Source organism: Trematomus bernacchii, unplaced genomic scaffold, assembly GCF_902827165.1.
Source record: "Trematomus bernacchii unplaced genomic scaffold, fTreBer1.1, whole genome shotgun sequence".
In the NCBI taxonomy this organism is placed as follows: Eukaryota; Metazoa; Chordata; class Actinopteri; order Perciformes; family Nototheniidae; genus Trematomus; species Trematomus bernacchii.
Genome location: NW_022988098.1, coordinates 10,051,177 through 10,063,801, shown reverse-complemented (window position 1 = coordinate 10,063,801; position 12,625 = coordinate 10,051,177). Strand labels below are relative to the sequence as shown.

At 39.3% G+C, this 12,625-nt stretch overlaps 2 protein-coding genes across 3 annotated transcripts in view; both read left to right on the top strand.

The window, feature by feature from the left end:
- LOC117475667 (butyrophilin-like protein 1) overlaps nucleotides 1-7,916 on the top strand; it is a 20,007-nt gene extending 12,091 nt beyond the window's left edge. The window contains exons 4-7 of one of the 2 annotated variants that reach the window (XM_034121995.1): nucleotides 2,065-2,343; nucleotides 4,719-5,000; nucleotides 6,533-6,670; nucleotides 6,798-7,916. In XM_034121995.1, the coding sequence (XP_033977886.1) occupies nucleotides 2,065-2,343; nucleotides 4,719-5,000; nucleotides 6,533-6,670; nucleotides 6,798-6,913 (815 nt within the window). In that variant the 3' untranslated portion in view covers nucleotides 6,914-7,916. Of the gene's footprint in view, nucleotides 1-2,064; nucleotides 2,344-4,718; nucleotides 5,001-5,086; nucleotides 5,155-6,532; nucleotides 6,671-6,797 lie in introns of those variants that run through there. The other variant, XM_034121996.1, reaches the window with a different exon arrangement.
- LOC117475663 (nuclear factor 7, brain-like) overlaps nucleotides 1-12,625 on the top strand; it is an 863,632-nt gene that overhangs the window by 716,014 nt on the left and 134,993 nt on the right. The window lies entirely within an intron of this gene.

Sequence of the window (12,625 nt, the reverse complement as noted above, 5' to 3'; positions counted from 1 at the left end):
TATCTTAACCTCTTGAGGCTTATCACAGTTATGCACATGTATGCCTCTTTATATGCTCCAATTTGAACCTCTTATTATTAACAAGGTCATGAGGTACTGAAATATATCCATTGCCTCATTGTTAATTCATCTCTAAGCTTTCATGTAGTGTGTTAGTCTTCCTTGTAGCACTAACACAGGTTGTGCATTGAAGGACTTAATGGAAAAACGAAGACATTATTTGTTATTCTACTTTTATTTCGTATTTCAAATACAGTAAATCAGTCATAATAAGAGCCATCAGGCTAATATTTACAGGATATCTACCTTAACTTGTCTTTAATGTCTGTACAACGTTTTAAGTTGATCGACAGAAGTGGCTCTGAGATATTTTAGAAAGTGCAGTACAGATCACCTCCAGCAGAGGACTCAATAGCTCTACTAAACTTATTTAAAGTTACCAAACAATGATAACAAATCTCTTTTTAATTATGAAAAAATGTCCCTAAGTGTTAGATCTGACCTTAAAATGACGTTGTTAACATTTTAATAAATATTAACATATTTATAATCATTAAATCCTGCCTCCATGAACATATAAGTAAAGTTTCTCTGTTATGTGGGTCTCCTACTGCCACAGACAGTCCAGCTTCATTCACTTCCATATATGGTCAAACAGGTAATATAATTGGCTACAAGCTCACCGTGTTTTCAGAATGCTTGCTTACCATTGGATGGAAGTAGCTGTCAATAAGAAACTCATGGCGCGCACGTCAAGAAGCTCGCCTGTGATTGGCTGGTTGAGTTAAAGGGCTGTTAATGACGTCACTTTAGTTCGTAGAAAGATGCCGATTGGTTCATTTTGTTCGGGGGCGTTAACTGATTTCAGAGATACCGAACATCATTAGTTGAATACTTTGTCAATACTTTAAATTTACAGAAATAAAGTTGTTTTGAAAGTTTGACTAGCGGAGCTAAAACTCAACGAGGGACACAAATGACTTTTATTCACCATATTTTTGACTGCCGCTTACACTGAAACAAGGTACATTTAATCTGTCGAGTTTTCTTCTTTAAAACGAGACCGTTTTTGTCTATAAATGTGCGTTTTTGGAGCTTTAAACACATTTTAACCACGACTAGATTGAATAGCCGGTAAGCAGCTAACGGTTTACTGCCGTAAAGTAAAACGCAACGGTTTAAATGTTCTTACTTCTGTAGTTACGCAGTTATATTCGTTGAAAAGACGAGCATTTTAGGTTTCAAACAAGGTATCGTTTGTTTTTTATGACTTATACAGTAATATGAAATTCTGTAGTTTATTTATTTATTGTTATTTACACGTAAATCTCGGGTCGTCTGCAACCTCCGCGCTTTATAACGTTAACTGTCAGAACCATCCCAGGTGAGTCTGGATTTTTACGACGTCACTCTCCACCTCTCAGGTCTGATATTCAAAGCAACTTTATTCATCACTCTTTTGAACAAATGGAGTTCATTGTCTGTTTGCAAAATTGTAATAATATAAACTATACGTAATTATTTAGTGTTGAAGATATATATACCTGTATGTGTCTTTGGTTTCTAATCAAAAGCGACACTATTTAGTATTGGGCTTTACAATACTGTGTTTTTATAGTGTAGTTTACCCTATTTGCTAATCAATATATTAGTACAAAAAACCATTGTGATTGAATATAGAAAACTGCAGTTATACAGATGATTGTAATACGTATAGATTTGACATGATTACCCATTTTCCAGAATAATTTATAATCTGTCTTGAAATCTTTTGATTTTAGCATAATTTAGAACATCCTAATTTGCAAAATTATAAACTTTGTTTCATGTGTATTTAAAACTATTTTTTCTATTCACTTTTTTCCTATAACCAATATATACAGTAAGATCAATTAAACCAAATGACACTGCTATCTTCCATAATTCAAACGGTAGCATAGAACATATTAACATAACTCGCAGTCAGCTCTTCAAGACTCTCCAAATCACTAAACTTTTGAAAGAAAAAAGGCTTTTATTCTTTCCAGTCGCTGTCCTTTTTTAATATAGTTTATATCTTTACAGGTGCATCACCAAAGCCTCATGTCAAAATCATTGCTGAATCAAACTCCTGGGCGCGGCTGCAGTGTGAAGTTCATGGAGCTCATCCAGAACCTAAAGTGGAGTGGTGGGACGGTTCTGGAAACATCCTTCCTGCTGAGGAGCCTCAGGTCTCAGAGAGAGGAGGCAGCTACGATGTGATCCTTCACACTACTGTGACCAAAACAGACAACTACAGCTGTGTAGCTTCACAGGAGGAGATCAAGCATCAGATTTCTGCTGAGACCCTCGTGCATATCAGCGGTGAGTTTCTTAAATTCAAATACTTTTAATTGTTGAGAGGTTTTGGTGAATGAACACACTGCAAATAAATTCTGTCAAATTCACAGAACAAATGGAAACACATTTCACTCTGTGTTCACTTTGAATGTACTTTAGTACATTTAGGCCCAGACCCTAGGGTTTTTTAAATCTACACTAAAAACACACTTCTTCTCTCTGGCTTTCTAGTTAGAGCGGAGCACGACTCCTGACTTTTCCTTGTGTTTTTATTTTTTATTTTATTTTTTATATATATCTGTTGTAATTTATTGTCTTTTATTGTGATTGTAGTAATGTGTTTTTATTACATGTACAGCACTTTGGCTCGACCAAAAATCGCTTTTAAATGTGCTTTATAAATAAAACCTGATTTGATTTGATTTGATTTGATTTAGTAGAATCATGTTAAAGGGGACCTATCATGCAAAATGCACTTTTGTACGTCTTTTATACATGAATATGTGTCCCTGGTGTTCCAGGGAACTCACCAGGTGTCAGAAAACACAACCCTCTCTATTTTCCTCCATACCCAAATCTCTAAAAAAGGGGCTGCAACGGATCTGATAAAAACTGATCCAGATTTGAACACTGTCCTGACGTCAGGATGGTGGCGCTACGGCTATTGGCCCAACTCCACCAATCAGGAGGAGACAGCCACGGCCATTGCCGTTCGAAAGCGCTGGAGACGCTGTAGTACATATGCCAGGCCTGTAAGTGGCGCTGTAGTCTGCCACAAAAGCAGCGAAGAAGACTTGGTTACCATGGTTACCCTTCTGTTTATTCTCCGCTGTGGCTTTCTTTCTCCCTCCCTGAGGCAAGCGTTTGCTCCCGCTGCTTTAATTCAATGCAATCCCTCCCCGTCGAGGCAAGCACTGTAATTCTCTCCGGTTAGTCCACCAGCAGATGACAAACACCCACCTCTCCGCCTCTTCCAAGGAACGAGGGGACCGTGCGGCAGAGTTTCAGTTTCAGTTTGTTTCGCCGGTCAAGATGTCCGTTAAAGTTTAAATCTTCCGGACAAAATTAGAAAAGTGCCGGTCAAAGGTCTTCTTTGTTATTTATTGACCTTTAAAACAAATGAATAACGACTCTATATAATAAAACACGGAGGACGGAGATCTCTTTTTCTCCCCCTCTTCTGACAGCCCAGCAGCTGATCAGAGCACGTCTCCCCTCTCCTGCAGGGGGGCGTGGTCAGCAGAATCAGACCCGTAGACAGCAAACAGCACATAGAGCGAAATGAGGCATGGCTAAAATGCATGATCTGTTTGGTATTTTGAAAACAGAAACGTATAAATATACCTTATATAGGTATGGCCCTACAATATATCATTTAAATATAGCATGATAGGTGTCCTTTAATCATTAATCATGGTGACTTTCTACAGCTGTGATTATACATTAACGTACACATGACTGAGCTGAACATGATGTGCAGTCTCATCTCACATGTTGCATACAAGAGTTAGAGAGCCAAACTTCTCCATCATGAACATTGAGAAGTTTTGTGAAGCATGACACATAATAATAATAATAATAATAATAATAAAGAAGAAGATAAAATTTATTAATCCCCAACGGAGGAATTACTTTTTCCCTCACGTTACACACACTGGTTAATAGTTGGCACCTCTCCAGGTACCAGTCCACACTCCGTATTTGGTTTGATCGGGACGTGAACCGGCGACCCTTTGGTATAAAAAAAACCCACAATATATTCACCATCACGTCAAAAAAACTAAATGTAGTGCCCAGATGTGGTTTCTTCACCTCTTCACTGTCACACAGGGTTTGTTGACTTCATGATAACATTACATGGTTATTATTGGGATCATAGTTAGTGGTGGTGTTGTACTGGATTACATCGCTTCTATATAAGTCACAGTCCAGCACCACTCCACCACTCACTGACCTGAATGATATACATAATGTTTAACAAGAGCATCATCTCCTGACTGAGGGATGTGTGATAAACTCAACCTGGAATATCAGACAGACATATATGACTGCATCAACTATACTATCGAACATGGATGCAGGTGAACACAATATTTTCAGCACAGCATTTTAATGAGTTCAACTTTGACCTTTTTTACTGCTGACATTTCAAGGCACAACCAATCAGAAGGCAGATGTGCTAAGAGGCACAAGCTAGCAGAGGAGGAAACTCAGAAACTGAACTTAAAAGTTACCAAACTTTAGTTCGAATTGTTTGAAGTATGAGATAATGATGGGATGGGAAATTCAGATTTATATTGTCAGGGCTTCATGTGTTTTTATTTCATCTTAAACATGATCTAAATACCATTTACAAGCAAAGAGATGAGCATCATCTGTTGTTTCCATTATGTTCCCAGGTGCAGCTTCAAAACCCTCTGTCACAATTATTGATCAAACAAAGGACTTCTCGCTACTACAGTGTGAAGTTAATGGAGCTTTCCCTAAACCTCTCCTCCAGTGGACGGACAGTTCTGGAAACACTCTTAATACTGAGGAGCCTCAGGTCTCAGAGAGAGGAGGCAGCTACGATGTGATCCTCAACATTACTGTCACCAAAACTGACCGCTACCAGTGTGTAGCTTCACAGGAGGAGATCAGGCATCAGAGTAAACCTGCACACATCTACGTGTCTCTCAGTGGTGAGATTCTCCCTATTCTCTTTTTGTGTAATTTAATAATATTTAAATGTGTCTTCAGACTGAACACAAAGTGAATTTCCTCTCAGCACCAGACGTTGTGATGAAGACCTCTGCAGGAGTTACAATGGTTTCAATCTGAGTGGAAAGTTGAATCTGAAACTCTGAGCCTCCTCTTCATCAATGTGCAGAGATGAGAGGAAGACTGAGAGAGGCTGAGATGATAAAGAGACACACACACACACACACACACACACACACACACACACACACACACACACACACACACACACACACACACACACACACACACACACACACACACACACACACACACACACACAACACACACACACACACACACACACACACACACTGTAAACCCCTCCAACAGCTCCCCTCTCAGACCAAATGGAGACCAACAGGAACTCTGAGTTCAGTCTGAATTCAGCGTTCTTAGAAACATGTTAGTCATTGATCACTGAGACGTTCTACAGCTGAGATGAAACATGAAGACCACGTTCACTTTCTCTCAGAGTTCCATTCACTGGCTTTAAACACAGGGAGACTTTGAGGACAGAAGACATGGAGACGTGTCGTGCAGCTCGACTCCAACATCAACACAAGCTGAGGATCTGATCTGAGTATCAGCTGCTGTCAGATACATGACATCAGAGAGCGTGGTTTGAGTCTAGATGCTCATCAATCAGATCCAACACCACGAGGGTCTCATCAGGGTCTAACCACCAGTCAGTTTCAGATGGTTGGAGGAAACATTACCAATAAATGATATGTATTTTGTTTCCAGTGTTCCCTCTTTTGTTTTCCCAATCACTCTGACATGTTTTCTTTTGTATTTTAGGAGAAGAATCAGAGAAGAGATCAGGATAGTCCTGATTTTAACTAATCTAATATTTAACTGAAAGCTAAGAGAATAGTAACTGTGTTAGACTTGATTCTTTGTGAATGTGTGTAGAGCCCTGAGTGTTTCCCTCAGTGAGTCCACGTGTCCTCAGAGCAGAATCTACATGTTCTTTATAGAGTTTTCTGAATGAGTGGAAGTGTATTTGTGTTTGGAGGCTCTGCTGCATAAACCCAGAGTGAGTTCCCCTCTGTAGAAACATCAGGATGTGAATCTGCTCTTCACTGAGCTGCAGTCAGGGAGGAGGACCTTCTGTAGTTCAGGAGGAGGAGCAGAACCTCTCTGTAGAAACACTCACAGTAAACTTTAGTCATTAGAGAATCAGCAAACTAGCATCACATGTTATAAGATGATCACATGTTTCAATGTGTCAGATCAAAGGGACTTTGAATATCTGACAGATGCAGTCAAACACTGAATATCTGACATGTTTTGGAGTATACATCAAAACTAAATGGACATACTCGTGTAATTTGTAGAGGAAAGTGTGTGTTGAGTGAACGTCTCTGTTTTCTCTGCAGAGCTCAGCTTCAGATGTTCTCTGACTGAGAGCTTTAATCTGATGAGAACAACTTGCTCTGACCGTCTGAGTAACATGAAGCTTTCTCTTTAGGGTCGAACACTGGATGGATTGTTCTTTCTGCAGTTCTCGGTGCTGGTTTTGTTGTAGTTCTCGTGGTTCTTGTTGGTGTAGTTGTTGTTCACACTCGGGTTGTATCCAAGGATCGCACCAAACTAAATCAACTTAACGGTAGGTTTAAATAATGTTTACATCAACAGATTCAACATTAGTTGTTTTATTAATTGCTGGTATTCACCGGAGCATCCTAAAGTCACGTGGGGTCTTCTTAAATATCGTTTTGTTTTCCTCCCTGCAGAAAAGATAGAGAAGCTTGAAGATGAACAGAGGAAGACTTCCTCCCAAGACACGCTTCCTGCAGATTCTGTAGCTGATCCTCCTGAGGATAAAATCCTACTGGAGTATGATCAGTGAGTCAGATCAGTGAGTCAGATCAGTGAGTCAGAAAGGTCACCGGGTTCACCTGTGCTGAGGTGTGTGTGTGTGTGTTCACACTGTGTGTTGTACACTGTACTGTGTGATATGTGAGGACATGTTATCTGCTCCTTATTCATTTCAGAGAGTTAAGAGCTGGTTAGGGTTCACAGGTCAAATATCAAACATTTCAGTAGAAGAAAAGTTCAAGTAAGAGTAAAATCATGTAATCCTGTATAAAACTACATTCTGATCCTCAGCTGTGAAACACCTGCATGCTGTCAGTTAGTCCTCAGCTTCTGTCCTTCAGAGAGTGAAGGATGAATGAGGGACGCATTAACAGCTCCATATTTGTAGTCCTTTAACAGCTCCATAGTTGTAGTCCTTTAACAGCTCCATAGTTGTAGTTCTTTAACAGCTCCATAGTTGTAGTCCTCTAACAGCTCCATAGTTGTAGTCCTTTAACAGCTCCATAGTTGTAGTTCTTTAACAGCTCCATAGTTGTAGTTCTTTAACAGCTCCATAGTTGTAGTCCTTTAACAGTTCCATAGTTGTAGTTCTTTAACAGCTCCATAGTTGTAGTCCTTTAACAGCTCCATAGTTGTAGTCCTTTAACAGCTCCATAGTTGTAGTCCTCTAACAGCTCCATAGTTGTAGTCCTCTAACAGCTCCATAGTTGTAGTCCTCTAACAGCTCCATAGTTGTAGTCCTCTAACAGCTCCATAGTTGTAGTCCTTTAACAGATGCTCTCCTGCTGCTTGTAGTTCTTAAAGGATGTAGAGGCGGCATTCACAGAAACTCTCTCTGATCTGAAGCTGCTGTAAAGAAATGTTCTCTGAAGCTGGAATATAATGTGACTTATTTTATATTTTTGTATTGACATTATTTGTTACGAGCTTGTTGTTTGTGATGTTCTTAAAGTGCTAATCCAAAGTATATCAGCTGAATGATGACCTGCTGTTACTGTGATGCTTGAACTGTTTTTAGTATATCTAAATATGTGTTAAAGCTCCCATGTCATGCTTTTCCGGTTATTACCCGTCCCCTTGTGTGTTATGAAGGTTTTTATGCATGTAAACGGTGTGCAGAGTCAAAACCCTCAAAGTACACCCTGTAGCGAGTAAAACTCTAACACAGAAAATACCTCCCCAAAACGCCTCGTTGGAGATACGTCACTGCCCATTTGAGTCTTCCATTTAGTTCCGGGTACCGCCTGATGTCATGCGGTACCCGGAACGAAATGGACCAATCCCGAAGAGCTATGGCCACACCAGCAGCGTCGTGTTCCTCCTCCAGAGGTTCGAAGAACCGGCATTTCACAGACGAAAGCTTCCAAAACATTGCCCAGTTTGAGGCCGGATATGCACAGCTTGTTTGAACCGTTTGGAGCAGGGGAAGATCTGGGTATACAACCTGTAAGTTTGCATTGTTATTTGTGTATTTATCAAACAAGACTGTTTAAATGTGTAAACTGTGTTGGACTGCTAAGCCATTGACACAGTGCTAACTAAGTTGCTAGAGTTTCCATATATCAACTCTAATATCAGCAGATGGCCTTGCATACATGTATCTCATAGCAGGAGAATGTCTGCATTCACACACAAAATACCTATTGACAGTATACTCCGGGTGATTTGCCGGTCAGTCGCGAAACGTAATTACATTATAGCTGGCGTAGCGATCTAACACACGGAGCTAGAGCTAGTTTCGGTCAGAAAAACATTTTTGTGATGCTACGTTGCTAGCGTTTAAATATATCAACTACAATGTCAGCAGATGGCCTTACATGTTTGTCATGGCAGGAGAATGTCTGCAGTCACACACACGGAATACTCATACAGTATACTGTACTGTGATTTACCGTACATTGTGACCGTACATATACTGCATGTAGCTAACGAGGCTAGCTGTATGCTAGCGCAAAACAATGTATTCATGCAAGTTACATTGTATGACCGAACGTAGCAGAATACCCGTATACGATTGCAATTATAAACACGTTATTGCTAGCCTAATATGAACCACTAGCTTTTGTTCATAGTAGTTTTATTACACTGCATTATAGTTGCCTTTCCTCCAAGCTAACGTTCATATCGTGTTAGCTACCAAGGTAAACAAAGCTAGGTTAGCATATTAGCAGGCAAGCTGTTCATTACACAACTACTACTAACGAATCTAAAACAACTAAGTTTCTCTAATATTTTGTGATTTGCATTTGATTTCGTCCAGCCAGATCCTGGCGGACAATCCATGACGGGGAAGGGATTCTACTACTACTGAGGGTGCTAAAAGGCACCGCACCGACTGTGCGCAGGCAAGATGCGAGGAGGAGGAATGGATGATATACCGTGTATATATGTATATTTATGTTCATTTTGTACATTTCTAAAAATAAAGTTTAATGGAAATACTTAGTAGGCCTATCCTTTCTTCCCTGAATTCATATATAGCAAACCATGATTTGATTTCTCATCAAACAGTAGTAGTTTATAACGGGTAAAAATAACTTACTCTTTGTTATGAGAGTAGCTCGTAGGCCACAACGGAAAGGCAAGGAGACATACACGAGTTTACAAAACCACGGCACATTTATTGTAGTAAATGCAGAGACAGGTGGTCGAGGGGAGAGGGTCGCTCAGTTCGTCCTTCTGCAGCCGCTTTGGAGAGAGACTCCGGGCCGCTGGGATTAATAGCACCGGCTACGGAGGTGTCCGTGATCGCGCTGATTACCCTCTTCAGCTCCACCCCACCGTAAGACAAAGGCCCTGAGGCCGTCACACTCTTCTATAACAACAGTTAAAAATATATATGTATATAAAATATACCGCTGTACCGACGCCATGATAAGACTGATGTTACGCTGAGAGCAGCCGGGAAAAGCACTGACATGGGCGCAGCCTCTCTGGTGGTTGACTAATCAGAACGAGTGGCCGAGCTGACCAATCGGAGCACACTAGGCTCACAGGGAGGGGGGGGGCAAGAGCTCCAACGAGTCGTTTAGTGGAGAAAGTGAATACTGCTGAATACACATGCTTGACAGAGATGCTGTATGCGAAACCAATGTGAGTTTGGAAAATTGCACAGTATAAATCTATTTTAGTATACCTCAACAATGTAATTATGATCAGTGGAAATGGCCATGACATGGGCCCTTTAATGTTGATCTCTGATGCACTGAAGGGTTCATCCCGTGATTTAGGGGTTAACATTTATGTCCAAATGTTTGAATAAAACATCCTCTGAGCTTCTGATGACTTGAATGACTTATGGGACTCATATTAACTAATTTTAGTCTTGACCTAAGATTTCCATTGTCATAACTACACTGTAGCTATGTACAAATGACAATAAAAGCCTTGAATCTTGATTATATTTGTACATATATTATTTTTTAATGTACACATGGTGTAACTCCACAAAAGAAGGGCTGTAAAGTCTCCTCCGTCTCCTTACTCTGACCACAACCACTCATCTGTAAAGAGTCATGACTGTACATGTATCTGCTATCAATGTGACAGATGTGTCCAGAAACATGAGCACCTGGAAAAGTATACCTTTAAACTCCTCTGTGGTAGTTCCTGCTACAGCACCACATTTTGAAGACACACAGACTCACAAACAATACCAGGCTGAGATATTATGGGGAATAATGGGAGTTATCAATCTCACTATTTACTGTGCATGGCACACCTTCTGAAGCCTGCACGGTCTCTGGCACCACCCAGTGGTTTCTGCTGTAACAACAATTAAGGGACAGGATCTTTATTTCATTTTGATATGTGATATGTGTTCTGTACCAAACCTGGATGTTTTAAGTCGGTAGAATACTGCTTGTAGGCCGGGACCTGTTCGAATAACAGAAATATTGTGGGTTACCATGGGGACGTTACCCGCACATTTTCGTAAAGCAGAAACATTTTATTTATTTTATTTTTTTTTTTTTTTGCTGTATGTTATTTGTATTTTTGCACTTTATCAACACCAAGTTACATTCTTTACTGTTACAATGAGCCTTGAGGGTTTGTAAAATAATTGTCAATAAAAAAATTAAATAAAAACATGGGGACGTTCTCTTTAAACGTCATGACGCAATCACGCAGAGTTACGTTACGGCTGAAGTGGGCGTGGTTAAATAAATGTCAAATGGGTTTGAAAATCGATTGACGACTGGCATTTTATGTAATTCTTACTTACCTCATATGTCTACCCCTGATGAACCCATATGAGGTTAATTATGTCTTTGAATAAAAAATAAAAAACTACACCCATGGACGATAATCATGTTTACACTTGCAGTAAGTAAATATCACCGGTATTACAAATCAATAACTCATCGCTCTGGTTCAGATGAATGTTGTCAGGTTTTTTGTGTTTTTATTTTCTTCTTTGACCTCTGTGTCAAATTTACAACATTTAAGGCACTTATTTTCGGTTAATAACATTGAATAGTGCAAATACAGTATAGATAACATAAAATAAACAGTTTACATCTAACACCAATAGAAACTACATTAAAAACAATCATTTACAACCAGAGGTACTCAGATCTTGTACTTGAGTAAAAGTAGAAGTACTCAGATCTTGTACTTGAGTAAAGAAGTACTCTGATCTTGTACTTGAGTAAAAGTAGAAGTACTCAGATCTTGGACTTGAGTAAAAGTAGAAGTACTCAGATCTTGTACTTGAGTAAAAGAAGTACTCTGATATTGTACTCAGTAAAAGTAGAAGTACCAGAGTGTAGGAATACTCTGTTACAGTAAAAGTCCTGCATTCAAAATATTCCTCAAGTAAAAGTATAAAAGTATTCTCATCAAAATATAGTGAAAGTAGCGACAGTAAAAGTAGTCATTGTGCAGATTGGTCCATTTCAGAATAATATATATGATATGTTTTATAATGATTGATCATTAAAGTGTTCTCAAAGCTGGTAAAGGTGCAGCTAGTTTGAATGACTTTGTATACTGCAGGGTAGCTTGTGGATTTACTCCAGGTGGAACTAAAGTCTGATTTAACACTTGATTATATTTCACATCATTCATCCACATCTGTGAAGTAACTAAAGGTATTAAATACATGTAGTGAAGGAAAAGTACACCATTTACCTCTGAGCTGTAGTGGAGTAGCAGTACAAAGTAGTATAACATGGAAATACTCAAGTTAAGTAAGTATCTCAAAGTTGTACTTAGTTACTTTACACCTCTGGGTACCTGTGGGTTATCTGTCGCCACTTTTTATTGCGGGTAGCTGGCTCCTCCACATTAATTTGTGGCGATGGGTTAGGGCTATTTAGAGAGTCTGAAAAAAAAAAGGTGCGTATTTAGAGTCAGGAAGTGATGGATACACGGATCGTGTTAAAATCAATAGGCACGCAATGATTCTAAATAATAATGATCACGCCACCAAACACACATTCAAACTAAAGGAACCAGCCTGTTTTTTAAAATGTAAGAAGTAGAAAGTACAGGTATTTGTGTTCAAAATGTAAGAAGTCAAAGTAAAAAGTCGTCGAAAAATAAGTAGTGGAGTAAAGTACTGATACCAGAAACATGTACTTAATTACAGTAACAAAGTATTTGTACTTCACTACTTCCCACCTCTGTTTAAGGGTCTATTCAAGTGACATAAATAAAGTCAAATAATAAAAAGATCCGCATGTGTTATGAAAACTCACCGCTAGAGGGCAGTAGTTCAAAACAACACTTGATGCAAGCT